This window comes from Ammodytes marinus, assembly GCF_949987685.1.
Source record: "Ammodytes marinus genome assembly, chromosome: 12".
NCBI lineage: Eukaryota > Metazoa > Chordata > Actinopteri > Uranoscopiformes > Ammodytidae > Ammodytes > Ammodytes marinus.
The window spans coordinates 18,319,791-18,334,405 of NC_137216.1; the positions used below are offsets into that span (position 1 = coordinate 18,319,791).

General features: G+C 41.3%; 1 protein-coding gene across 1 annotated transcript in view; it reads right to left on the reverse strand.

Moving 5' to 3' along the window:
- Positions 1–933: 933 nt before the first annotated feature.
- The window catches only part of pde11a (phosphodiesterase 11a), a gene marked incomplete at both ends in the record, with an annotated part of 32,367 nt that continues 18,685 nt past the window's right edge, over positions 934–14,615 (reverse strand). The window contains 10 exons of the mRNA XM_080038042.1: positions 934–1,158; positions 4,742–4,825; positions 6,015–6,089; positions 6,440–6,503; positions 6,591–6,668; positions 6,877–6,977; positions 9,982–10,072; positions 10,762–10,871; positions 12,287–12,394; positions 12,485–12,631. Coding sequence (XP_079894168.1) covers positions 934–1,158; positions 4,742–4,825; positions 6,015–6,089; positions 6,440–6,503; positions 6,591–6,668; positions 6,877–6,977; positions 9,982–10,072; positions 10,762–10,871; positions 12,287–12,394; positions 12,485–12,631 — 1,083 coding nt within the window. The remainder of the gene's footprint in view (positions 1,159–4,741; positions 4,826–6,014; positions 6,090–6,439; positions 6,504–6,590; positions 6,669–6,876; positions 6,978–9,981; positions 10,073–10,761; positions 10,872–12,286; positions 12,395–12,484; positions 12,632–14,615) is intronic.

A 14,615-nucleotide genomic window follows, 5' to 3' on the forward strand; every position in this document is an offset into this window, starting at 1 on the left:
TAGAAGAGAGGACTTTTTGTGCAGAAATGAATGTGATATCAGAACAACTTCATCAAGGCACATTGCTGTATGTATGTGTGTGTGTGTGTGTGTGTGTGTTTGTGTGTGTGTGACAAATGAGACCCTGCATTTATAAAATTGGGCAAAAATAGATTTCCGTTTGTATATAATGTTAATATTCTGTGGCTAACATAGGGTAGAGACATAGCGGTAACTGCAGTCATTGACTTTGTACAACTTATGGCAAAAATAAGTCATGGTCAAACATGGATTTCCGTACTATCTAAGAATCTCTGTGAGGAGGCCATGCATTTTTCCATTAGGATCTTGAAACAAGGCACAGGAAGGGTGGGAGTGGAGCACTCAATTTGCATCGCAAGCGCCATCACAGGTGCTGCTGTTCTGCATCCCTATATCCTTCAGAAACTCTACAGCCACATAACAATCCAGAGTTTACAGTTTTCTTTTTGAAACAGCACTTGTCAATAACTCAAAAGCCTATGTACAGATTTACAAAAAATATCTCTGTTACCTCAGACAAAATGCAAACAACAGGGAGGGCAAAACGAACCACAGCAATATTTCCCATGCCTTGGTGTGCCAAAAATTCTGTGCAATGCCCAGAAATGTTAGTGTTAGTTCACTGGTTGTACATGTCAGTGGTTTGAGTTTTTCATCTCTGACATGGGGTCATCAGCTGATATGTAGCTGTTCCGACAACCTTGCTCTTGTCAGCCTCCAGCACTGGAAGACTGAAGGGAGCAGAAAAAACCTCCATGATGGCGCCGTGCTCAAGTCTAAAGCTCATCTCTACAAGCAAAAGCGAAGAGGAGCAGAGGCCAAGAACCTCTACATGAACCGCACAGCCTCGGTTGCAGGCTGCGTTGATGAGGGAATAAGCCAATGAGATCAGGTCTGACATGGCATCAGAAGCTAGCTGACAGCTTTGGATGGTGTGCAATCAGCATCGCCGCTGCAGCTGGGCGTTTTGGCCACAGCGCAGCCACTCGTCTCTGAGCCGTCACCAGTGCAGGGGCTCGCCTCTGAGCAAACACTCTGGCTACGCTGTCTCTTCTTGTTCAGTTCCTCCCATTTGGCCCTGTTAGCTTTCATCATGTCAAGTATCGGCTGAAGATTTGGATTCAACTTGACCAGAGTCTGGGGAGAGGAAGAGGAAATATGGAGAAACATTTGAAAAAAATATATAGACACACGGAAATACCAAAATCACAATCAGTATGAAAGGCCCTAGTTTGTGCTTTTGGTGCAATACCATTAGATTTCTTAACATTTGTTTTTATATTAAATGTAACCACGTGGTAAAAACATACAGAACATATACCGTATAGGCTTATATGCAGGATATAGAAATGTGGGCAGTGTTGTGAATGTGTTATTCTGTTTCCCCTGACCACTAGAGTATATATTTGTGCTGCAGTAGTACTGGCTTTACCATCTTTGTTTTGTGTGTTAGCAAAAGTACTTAAAAAAGTACAGCTGAGTGAGACTGGTGAGAGACCAGGAGGCCATGAATCAAGTTACTGGGAAAATGTAAAATTTTGCTCTGATGATGTAGCCACATGATACATCTAAAGTCAGCATCATTCCACCACATAATTGTGCAGCAAGCACAATATTCTTTATTGTATATAGTTGGAAGAAGAGTATGGAACAACCTTCAGAACAATGACTTTTGTTAATAGAATGTGTGCACATTTATTATTTTCAGGACACAATGTGCTTAGCTCTGTCACTAGTATGTAATGATACAATACATGAGCAAACGGACTGGGGCCCAAAAAGCAGCACATTATTCATCAAACGCACTTTATCGGCAAAACAAATTAAACAATACCGAGAACACGCTGCAACAATAGCAGCAACACAGCATAGCTCGAATGTTGAATGGAACGGAATGGCTGCTCTTTAAAGATTAGAAGCACATGTATGACTGAGATTAGTTGCCTTTGTCATTCCTCTGTGTTGAACCGTAAGTGGCAGCGCAGTCGAAGCTTTCATCCACTATTTTAATAAATTACTTGAGAGTTGGAAGGCTGGGATTTAGTTCCCTCTGTTCTCTGAACATTGTGTACTGGGTCTATTGGATTTCCAGGGAAGTCTTTAATTAGTTATTGTTTCATTAACCCCCGTTTCATATGGAGGTTTAACATGTGGGCATTGGGCCCACATACGAAACAATGAAAACATTCCTGTATTCTGAGTGAATGGGTAGCCATTGTAAAAAAACATGTTTTTAAATAATAATAATCTTGATTGGACTAAACAGGTAAGTAAGTGCACCTTCACTCTGGATTGTGTATTGTATGTATGAAATCAAATGTGCTGTTTCACTTTGGGAAAACAGAACTAATCATAGACGCCAATTAACGGAACCTTAAATGCAGGCGGGCAATTTTAGGTGCATTTATATTCAGAGGTTGTATTCACCAACTCTATATGATCAATTAAAACACTTGTGTGGGTGGTGGACAGGAACGAAAGCTCTGTAATGCGGCCAGGTTCAGACATCAAGACTATTTCCTTTGTCAGAAAAACAGCCGCCTGCCCACTTTTCCTTTATTAGGAAATGATTATATGTCCTGACAAGTGTTGTCAAAAGCCGTACGTGACTCCATAATTCATATTATTGTAATTGCTGGAATCCGTGCACCGCTAATTATGGAGCCTGTGACGCCGAGAAACATTAGAGCACGGCATGGATTTCCATTTTGCCTGATTCGAGGGAAAGTTGATGCCTGTTAATGGGGAATGACTGCTTCGGTAATGCATGTATTTCTGCCCACATCTTGTTTGTGTGCACTGTAGAGCAGACAAAATAAATTAATGATCGAATAATCATCCTGGTCATTTTTTCAAGCAGAAAGGCCAAACATTCACTGCTCTCAGCCTCTCAAACTGGACGATTTGCTGCTTTCTTTTTGTCTCGTGATCTTAAACAGATCATTTCTTAGGTTTTGGAAAGATGATCAAACAAGTAGCAATGGTGAAGTAGCAATTTTCACTACTCTGTTATTATTCCCGTCATTACTTTAGGTAACATTCCTTTTGATCGTAGACAAAACCTATACAGACACACAATATGTAATTTAACAGTCCAACCAGAATAAAGGAATAATGTTTTATTTAGCCAGTGTGCTCCTGTAGAAGCAGAATGGCTACATCTCAGTGATATACATTTCTATATACATTTTATGAAAATAATCATGTGTTGTATAGAGTAATGCGCAATATCAGCGTGTGGTGATTATGGTTTATTATTACAGGAAAAAAAACACTGTGATGGCATGTGTGTTTGCATTCATCTGCATTGTTCAAAACTACAAGAAAAAACAAGCAGTGCATTGATCGTCTTAATGTTTATGGATTTGTCTCATCTGCCTGTTTAAAAGAGGAGAATTTGTATTTTCCACAGTACAGTGGGAAATTGCCATTGGTTTTGCACAGTATCATTATTCCACTGAGGTTGACTCAGAAGAAGAAAAAGAAGAGTAAAGAGACTGTCATGTGGTGGGGTATACAGATGGAAGGTTATATAATGGGGGGGATTTATATTGCACAAAGATGCGAGCCCCCACCAGGAGAAGGGAGATCAGCAAGATCAAGAACGAGATCTCTTCCGCCCACGGACAAAAAGCCCTGCCGCCTCTGAACTTCCTCTGTTCTCCCCCTTGCAAATTTAATTGGCAGCAGCAGGATCGTGATGCTTCCATATCTGCATTCTCCAAACATCATGCCTTTGCATGAGGCCGTGTGGAGACTTACCCCCCACGCAGACAACACATACCGCTTTGATGCTTTTTATCTACACTACACAGACAGTAACAATGGTGAGGCCGGAGCCTGGAAAAAGATTATGCTGCTCTCAATTTCTTGACACAGATCCTGGGACAATTCGATAGATGTGAGAATGATCAATTGTTTTCTATTCGCCACGACTGATAGTAATGTGTTTAATATGTTGGTCAAGAAAGGAAGGAGAATGAAGAAGAAAGAACGAATGAACTATTTCATCTGTGACTCCTTCCACACTATCTGTCCGCCTGATTTTTTTTTAGCTTTTGTGGATTTACCGTCGATACGCCTCATCTCTTAACAGAGCTGATCCCCTCAGTAAGTCAGCCTGCACCCTTCTCCCACACAGTCTTTCTTGACGTCATTCAGCATCACAGGCGCACACGTATAACTGTATAGGCAAGGACAAAGTATGGATTCCATTTAATACCCGTAAATGATAACTACTAGGCCCGACTCCGAGCCTAACAATTGCTCAGCTGGGATCCCACAATAAGATCAGCCTCTATCTGCGTGTTGGCAAATAAACGTCTCAAAAGAACAGCGTGTAGTGGAGAGTACGCCCTTTGCTTATTGCATTAATTTGCAGCAAAGCCCAAAGTACACTGTCTCACTGTGGGGATATAACTTGACTAACATCACAGCTCGATTCACACACTCCACTGCCTCTGAGCTTTTTTTCTCTCTCCTCGTGGTCAGAAAGTGCACACTCATTCTGCTGGTCTGAAAAGAACAGGATGCAACCTTGAAGTTGTTTCAGAGCTTTTCTATCCTTTTTTTTTTTTTTTGTTGCTGGCGTCAGTGCGGAAACAATGGCTGAGGAAGCAACGCGACGACTGATGTCAGAGGCAGATGTGTGACAAGGGTAGACACAGTGAATAGACACAGTGAAGGTTGCAGAGCGGTGAAGCTTGGAGCGTGTTGTTACCTCGTACAGCGGGGCGCAAATTCCATCAATCCACTCCAGCTGAAGCCCCGGCAACTCGTCCTTCCGGTTTCGGTCAAAGATGGCCTGAAACACAAACGTTTTGAAGTCATTCACACTACAGTCATGCTCACACTTGAACCACAAGTCAGGCTGACAGCTGAGCCTAATGTCAGGTGGTGGAATATAACTAGTTTTATTAACTCAAGTACTTGATTAAGGTCAAATCTGAGGTACCTGAGTATTTTTACATTCCACGCCACTTCTACTCCAATACCTCTCAATAAACTCAAGGATGAAGTGCACCTTCGTAGATTGAGACAATGCTCTTTCTTCTTAAAAATAATCAAGTATTGAAACCCCCACCCTCTCAAATTAGCTGGAAATATGCATCAATTTGTCACAAGCGGAAATCAGTACTGTTTTAAATGTTTTAAATTTCATGTGTATGAACTATGAAAGTAATCTTTTTTCCCCATAATGAAAACGTACATTTTGCTGATACTTCCAGGAAGATTTCTATTGCAGAGCTTTCACTTGTAGTGCAGTATTTTCACTGCGTGGGCTTGCTAGTTTTACTTAAGTAAAACACCAAAATGCTGCTGTTACCGCTTTGATTAAACAAAACAAAAGAAATCTCAAGACAACCGAGTTTACTTCCCATATATGTTATATTCTCCCTCATTCGTCTGCAGCCTGAGCTTAAGAGGCTCCACTGAGGCTGTGCTTCAGAGATAGTTACTGGGCTACGGCTTAGAAGTTAATATTTAATTTCCAACACCCACACACGGAGTGGCAAAGGTTCGACACAAGCGGCAGACCCGAGGCTACTGCATTAGTTATTTCAGAGGGGACACAATGTGGCCTGGCTCGATTAGTCAACAGCCATTAATTGCATCCAAGAAAGCTGTTTTTTTCTCTCCTATAAGAACTCGCAGCACAGTTCAGCCTTTCAAAGCTCCCAAATCAAACACACAGCAGTCCTCCGCTGTGGCTTTGAGGACACCATGATTATGACTTAAAACAATGTCTTCAAAAGTACTAAAGTCTTTCTCTGTTGATCTTATTATTATGCCAAATTCTACATCAGTATGAGAAACATGAAGACAATTTTGGCTATCAGTCTCACACTGTGAGACACACACTCTCATGTTTCCCACACAGTCAATGTGTTTTGGAGACTGCAGAGAAAATGTATCTTCAGCCAGCGAAGGTCACAGAGGTGAAACAAACTACAAGAAAAAGCACGAAAGAGGAGACGGTTGGATGTACTCACGGAGGGAGTAAGCTTCAGCTCTGATCTCTCTCTGTCGCCCTGCTCGAAGAACTCGCTGGTCACCAACTCTGCCACCTGGAATGAGAGAAAATATGAGTGTAGGGCTGCAGGCTGCAGCTAAAGGTTGTTGTCACTATCGATTAATCTACAACTTTCTACATCAATCAATTCATCGTTTGGTCCATAAAAAGTCAAAAGATTGTGGGAAATGCCTGTCACCATGAAGCCCAAAGTGATGATCAGCAAACCCCTTTAGTTAGAGGCAGGTACTATTCGCGTTTTTGCTTAAAAGGGGACTAAAACGCTTGATCGATTATTTAAAAGAAAATCTGTTGACCAACCATCAAAAACTTGTTTTTAGCTGAATGATTAGGAAATAAATGCTTTTACATACAGTATAAGACAGGTAAGCCTGTATTTCACACCTTGCGAGATATTTCCCATGGCTTAGTGACAGCACCAAGATCACATGCTGTCATCATCATGGACCTAAGAAGAAGCAGACAGTTTTATTTTCATTCAATCTTAATCAATCTAGTTCCAAGGAGACAAAGATGTTTGTGTGCAAGGCGTTACCTGCACATGTCTCTATGTGCCTTCACATTCCAGTTGTAATCTCCATTGTTGACCAGTTCAAAGAAAGTGTTTCGGTTCCTAAAGGGAAACAGACATGTGTATGCAGGTGTAAGTTACATAAAGTCCACAAGGGGGCGGTGTTGCCCCAAACAAAAAACAATGTTACATAGATGGAATTAAATGTGCTTCATTCTGAATGAGTTACTAAACTGGATTGCTCTGTGGACATTTCCCTATAAGGATATTTCACAGTTTAATAAGCAGTGTATTGTTTGGCAGAACATACTCAAAGTAAAGTGTGAGGTCTGTGGCCAGAATCGACTGTTTTAACAGCTGCATGAGGTCACTGTACTCTGTGGACGAGAGGTTGGAGAAGATATTGTGACCCTGTGGAGACACAGATTTTTTTCATTGGATTTTACATAAATGTTGACAGACATACACATGTACAAAATAATTAATTAAAATTAAAGTATTTTTTCTCTGAGACATTTCTTCCTCGAAAATAACAAAAAAAAAAAGACTCTAAATTCTATCATATTATACCATAGCCCACCATATCAATTTTCGTTGTTGGATGTCGTTAAAGGGATTGCTACCTACATCTACATTAAATAGTCATAAAGAATAGGTGGGTGTGAAATGTATACACTATATAATGCCCTTTAAGGGTTATTATACTACTTTCCGTTAATACCTTAGTTCTAGTGTCAGATTTAATAGCTGTGAACGGGCGCAACACCACACCACATGTAAAATGTGGTGTTATGGTGTCCAAAATCTTCCTTTACTACTCGCCATAGAGGTAACTATTGAGTATCTATAAACTAGTGGGAAGTGAATGCGCGAACGAGGCAGTGATTTTGTTCTTTCTACTATGCCGAAAAGGTTTTTGCACAACTTAAAGGCCTACTTCACCGGTTTGAATATGAAGGTGTATTGAATTCTGAGATCCTATGTAGTATAAATGTGCAAAAAAAATTAAAATCGGTTCATCCTAGCCTGAGAAAAGGCAGAAAGAGTGTTTTTTTAACCCTATATTTCTCTTTCTCGTGACATCACAGAAAGAGAAATATAGGGTTAAAAAAAACGTACTTTGTAAATATTACTGTGATGTCACAGTAAAAGACATCACAGTAATATTTACAAAGTAAGTTTTTTTTAACCCTATATTTCTCTTTCTGTGATGTCACGAGAAAGAGAAATATAGGGTTAAAAAAAACACTCTTTCTGCCTTTTCTCAGGCTAGGATGAACCGATTTCAATTTTTTTCGCACATTTATACTACATAGGATCTCAGAATTCAATACACCTTCATATTCAAACCGGTGAAGTAGGCCTTTAAGCTGAATTGATGCATGAAGGAGTGGAGGGAGGGAGCAGTTCTTAATAAGTAAAAAAACATATTTCACTTTTAAGGCTCACTTCATTTATCATTAATTACTCCCCCATCACATAGTATAGGCCACATCCATTCACCACTTAGGCAGTCTCCTCTAGGGGACAGTTTGAATGGGTGCAGACGTATGTCTGTGGAGAAAAATAGAAGATGCAGTGGCGATAACAGAAAAAAAGATCAGAATGAGAACACATAATGACATTGCGAAATTAGCCGAGAAGTCTCTGCAGATTGTCTCGGTGTGCATTTGATATTCACTTCATGAGCTCATGTGTTCCTATGAAATATTGAACTACGTAATTGCACAGACACAAAGCACTTCTCCCACTCCTCCACAATTTGAGCGGACAAGAAGGGGGCAACGAAACAGGAGGTGCGAATGAAGAGCGGAAAATAAGAGAAACAAAGGGAGTGAGTGACGCTTAAAAGTTTACATTTTAAATGAATGGTTCATGTGCGCCGGCGGATTGTATCATGAGCTTTCTCTTCCACTTGAATTAGCCGCACTGTTAATTTATATGCTAATGGAACGGCAGTAGTTCAACCCCAGTATCAACAGGAACCATTATGATATTCCAAGCAAACATTTGTCAGCTTACTGTGTTGTCAGCACCGCGATAATGAAGCCGCTGAAACATAGCCTATAAGCTTCGACTCAGCTGCTCCCCTCAAAACGTCTCTGTAGTCATTGTAGCCTACATTTTAGGTATAAGTTACCTATTAATTCAAACGAATACTCCTTGTTGAGTGTTTGAATAGAAGATCAAAACAATACCCTCATATTAAGGAAACATCTAGCCTGGCTCTGTCCTGGAGTCTTGGCTTAAGGTGCGAACACACTACACTCGCGCTAAAGCAACATTTTAGCCGCGTATACGCACCTACGCTCGGAGTTCAAACAATTTAACTTTTTCGCTCCTACGCGTGACGATTAGCCGCGTTGGCCAATCAGCGTTGGGCTTGACCCAACGTCACATACATTGGCACGGTCGGAGAACAGTAGGCTATACACAGAGGCTGAGAAACACCGAAGAGGAAAAGTATTGCAGGCGGCCCGGTGCTGTATGACAGCAGCTCGGGAATAGAAGACGTGGGCAAAGTAAACCAGGAGAATGGACGTCTTCCTGGTTAATTCAGTGAATATGTGCGGCTGTGCTTTAGCCGATAAACCAAGTTAGCGCCGTATAGCAATAGTTAACTCACCCGTTTGTGTGCGGGCGGCTAGCGCCTCATATTATGAACCCAAACATGACGGCTATGTCCGGGGGACTTTCACAACAAGTACAGCGAAGCACCGGTGTTGATGTACGCCAGCCACGGTCCCCTGTCACAGCCAGGTAGTGTAATGTTGGCTACTTGCCTTTATGTTGTGCCGCCGTGCACCGATGCTGTTGTAACTGTGTTTGTTATGTAGCTGCCGTGAATATGCAATGCTGTTTTAATGCTAGGCTATTTGTGCTGTTCAGTTTGTCTTTTGGCACAGTTGTTGGCCGTGTTGTTGTTGTTTTTGTGCGGACATGCGCGCTGTTGTGTCGGGTCGGGTCTGATTGCAGCCATGGTTGATTAGGGAAATACAATATCGGGAGAGAGATAGGCACGTTACGCGCGTAGAACCATTTTTGACACAAAATGATTGGCAACATTTTAGCTGCGTTACGCACGTAAAGCTTACGCGGGTAACGCGTGTAGTGTGTTCGCACCTTTAGCCACCAACCTTGATGACAACACTCCAGGATGACTATGCCTCTGGAAAAAGAGTACTGTGCAACCTTCCCATAAGCCACACTTTGTTAATTTCTACATAGTTTTCTTAAGAAAAAATAACAAGACACATATAACTTGTTAATTTGTGAGCTCTCACAGCGTGGGTGGGCAGATTTTATTACTTTTGAACAGGGCCAGGTAAGTTGTTTCCCCTGGTTTTCCAGGCTTTACGCTAAGCTAAGCTAACAGTCTAATGGCTTCAGCATCATATTTTGCATAAAGGTGCACCTCGCTCTGCAGGATCATAACAGCGTGGTTGAAGTGGTGATGCTCCAGTGTAGCAGAGGTCCCGTAAAGCAGAGCAAGGGCTGAGCCCGTCCTGACACACACACACACACACACACACACACAAAACATACAGGGATCAAAAAGAGGAATAACATTATAAGCATTCAACACTTCACGATGTCTGCAGTTGTGTCTGTTATAATTCCCTCACCAACTCACTCTGCACTTTTTTATCACTGAATTATAAAAGCCATAACCTAAAATGCGTCTGAAACATAACTGTTCATCATTGAAATTTGATCATAATTTAACATAACATATTTGTTTTTGTTGATTTTTGAGACTTTTCATGTAATACATGATAAATGTATTTTATTTTTGTACAATGATCCTTACAAGATTGTACTTAGTTTTCAAGTGAAGATCTCTGAATTAAGCATTCGATTATGTCTATATTGTACGTAGTTTATATCTTGGTTTCATTTTAAGTTTACTATAAAAAAAACCTTTGTGAAGCCAGAGAGCTCTGAGTTTATGCAATTTAATAGCGTTTTTACCAGCTGATCTGTATGTGCTCAGAGTCATCAGTGTTTACAGTCGCTTCGTTAAGAACACCCTTATATAAGCCTTATACAACTTGCTGCTTGACTCTTGCTGATCTGGTTCTCGACTACAGCAGGCTGCTGCAGATGGGAAAACACATGATAAACAGTGTGTGGGAGGGAGCGTGTTTGTGTTTGCATGTGGCAGAGATAGAGGCATGGAGCGAGGAACACTTACTTCGCCTGGAAAGCGTTGTTGGTGCCCCTGTGGTCCAAGTCATGGCACACGCAACCTACAATAAGCGCTAAGATCTCCACCTCTGTCAATGTCTCCTGGAAGCCCGCCGTCTGATTAGCACAGAGGACAAGAGGCAAATGAGAAAACAAACAAACAAACAAACAAACAAACACACACACACACACACACACACACACACACACACACACACACACACACACACACACACACACACACACACACACACACACACACACACACACACACACACACACACACACACACACACACACACACACACACACACACACACACACACACACACACACACACACACACACACACACACACACACACACACACACACACACACACACACACACACACACACACACACACACACACACACACACACACACACACACACACACACTCTATGCAAGCACCAGGTCTCATATTCTCACATTCTACCAAACTGTGAAGAGTACATTGAATAAAAATGGAAACCACTCCAACAGCAGCATCCTCCTTAAGAACAGTATCTCCCAAGACGGCCAGTGGGACTGCAGTAACACGGTCAGACAGGGAGATTTATGGATTGGATAAATGGGTCTTTGAGACCATGTGCACAGTGAGTCACAACAATGTGGTCAATGTGGGGATAGCGGTAACGATAGAACGGCCCACAGCCTACTTATCAAAACACATGGCAGGAGAGTGGAGTGGCGCAAAACAGCTTACACACTACTATTTCCTTTCCGTCCGCCAATTATCACTTCAGATGGGGCACCATGCATTAATGCTGTGCTTGATTAAATTAACTACACTGGGGTGTTTGTATAAGTGTGTGTGTGTGTGTGTGTGTGTGTGTGTGTGTGTGTGTGTGTGTGTGTGTGTGTGTGTGTGTGTGTGTGTGTGTGTGTGTGTGTGTGTGTGTGTGTTTGCCCCAAGGACAAGCTAAAATAAAGACCTGCTACAATCGCAGAAAGTAATTCTCTTGGGGTCTCTGTTCAAACAAAGATCTATGGTTTGGCTCTGCACAGAATTGGACTTTTTTTGTATCGTCCGTTAAAAAACCAGTCGTAATTTGAATCTAACAACTTCAAGATTAACAGATGACTACCGTGAGGAATAAATGTATAGTAATGTCAAAGTACTTTATTTGAACTAACAGTGCTTAATTCACATCCCAGTTTAATCAGCAGAATGTGTTTAAAGCATTACAAGTTAAAGTTTTAATTTTGCAAAGAAAAGGCCCTTATGACTGATCATTGCTATAATGGTGAATTCCTTAACATCAGTGTCTCCCATGATCTACAGCTAAAGAAGCTGGATCTGTGGGGCACCCCAGTAGCTCAACTGGTAGAGTGCATGAATGCCATAAGTCCTTATTGCAGCAGCCCGGGTTCAGCCCGGGCCCTAGGCTGCATCTCTTACCCCTCTCTACTTTGTTTCCTGTGTATCTTCACTACACTCTACAATAGAGCATGAAAAAAACTAACAAAGCAAGGAGCAGGATCCGTACCGTTAGCATGGCAAACATGCACTGGCAGACGTTGAAGGCATGTCTCCAGTTGTGATAGAGAACCATTCTGTAGTTTTTTCTAACAGTCAGCAGCCATCTGCACAGTGTCTGGAGGGGAAGATGGAGAGAGATGATCACATGGGGGCAAATTCATTCGAACGTTGAAATGAAAAAGATGGAAAAAGTGGTCGGTCTCACCTCGTAGTCGATCTTGAATTTCTGCACCATTCCCAACTCCATAAACATCCTGAGCGCGGCCGTGATCATGGCATCAACGTCCAGGGAGAAATCGTCAAAGGAGAGCTTATCGATACCCAGCTCCAAGACCAGGGGAATGTTAGCAGCCTGTGTCACCGTGGCCGGGGAAAAAACATTTATTAGGAAAGATAGTATGAGGTCAGAGAGCAAAGGAAGATGGAGAGGTCAGAGGATGCTGCTGTGCCATTTTCAGATGATACATGGAAATATGGAGACATGCTAATTAAGACTCTGAGGACTTATTCGGAGAGGGTTAAGATTAATGAGGGAGCTTTAGTGAAGGATTTGGCTGTTGTTTACTTTCAGAGCTCAGTGACAAACGTAGCTGTGCATTAGTTATCATCAACAGCTTCTTCTTTTTTTTTATCATTCAAACAAAAAACACAAAACATGTAGATGATTCCAATTAACCATATTCATACTGGAGCATCCATGTCTTATGTCTTCAGTGTGGCCTAATGAGCAGGAGAAGCAGAGAAGTCCCACCTGCCTCTAGTTATAGCATTCATAGTATTTCATGCTCCAAGTCAAAGCTCTCTTCAGAATCTGTGTTAGAGTTTCATCACGGCCGTGTTTCTTTTCCTCTCTCTGCTCTCTCACAGCTACCAGAGCACCTTGTCTCCCTCGCAAATGTCTGACTGTCACTACAGCAGCAGATATTCTCCACGCTCTCAATTCACAGCCTCAGGTTACGAAAATGTCAGGCATGGTTTGTTTGCCGCTGCCATTTGCACTCCGGTGGAAACCCAGTCAAGTGTTCTCCTCCATAAGGCTCCATATGTGGAGCAGTTATGAAAGAATGTGTGGGGGAAAAGCTGGATCAAGAGCGTGGCATAGGATGGGAAGAGAGAGAGAGGGGGGGGGGGCGACTGAAAGATCAGACACGTAGGCAGGAAAGTGGGGTTCCTAGTTTGCGGTAATGGCCACAGGGGGAAATCCTTCACATGAAAGTGCAGAAAAATAGGTCATATCTATATTTCAGAAATGTCATGCCAATTCAAAATTTACATATTTTCGTCACTATAAATAATGTATTTAAAGTGATTGCGTATTGATCGGAGTAATTCATTTCAAATACCACAATTGGCTTTTTTCCATTGGGGAATTCTCAGCCCATATTTATGCCTGCGTGATTCCGTTGTTCTTTGGAGGATTGGGGAAATGAAGTTTAGAAGACAGGCTGCCAATAATTTCTCTCTGTTGCCACAGACTTGTTCCTTTCAGTTAATGAATGATTGTTATTTAAATGAGATATCCTAATTGAAAAGCCCATGAGCAAAACAAATGCATAATGGGCTCCATTTCCAACATTTTACCTTCCCATTAACAACAATTGCATTTTAGGCATCAAAGCAATTTAAGTCTATTTTACTGCTGTTGCCTTGTATCACACTACTGTTTGAGAGAGGGGTTGTTACTGGGCCTTTAATATTGTTATGTTATCTTCTTAATTTAACTCAATTTAATGGCCAGACACTAAGGAATGCATTTACAGATTCAGGAAAGCACTACAAATTATATTATGGCATTACCGTACTTGCCAGAGAAAAATCTAATACTCACAAATTGGAATCCACACTGAGAGTGTGTATAATATAAGAAAATATCCACATAGGTCCTTCTAGAAGGCAATACGAAATGCACTTTTATCAATGAGGTATGAGGACTGGTTGTATTTCAAGTAACTGGGGGATAATAAATAATATCACAGCATCTATCATCTTCAACTTTGCAGATAAACTATTAGAATTCCCATGATCTTGCTTTTTGTTTACTGGGTTCAATAAAGGGAAAAGGTTGGCATATATATTTCAAACTGTCAACAAATCCCATGAAATTACCTCCAATGCAATTGAGTCCTTCTCTACCTACTTTAAACTTGTCTACTCTGTTTTCTCTGTGATTCTCAGCCCCAAGTCTATTCATTCCCACTTAAGACGTAAATCTTTACAAACGGGATCACGGTAATTTTTTTTTTTTTTAAACTTTTATTTTAGTGGTTTTATGTTTTTTTTACACATGGACAAAAAAAACAGAATAAGTTAACACATACAATACATACACAACACCC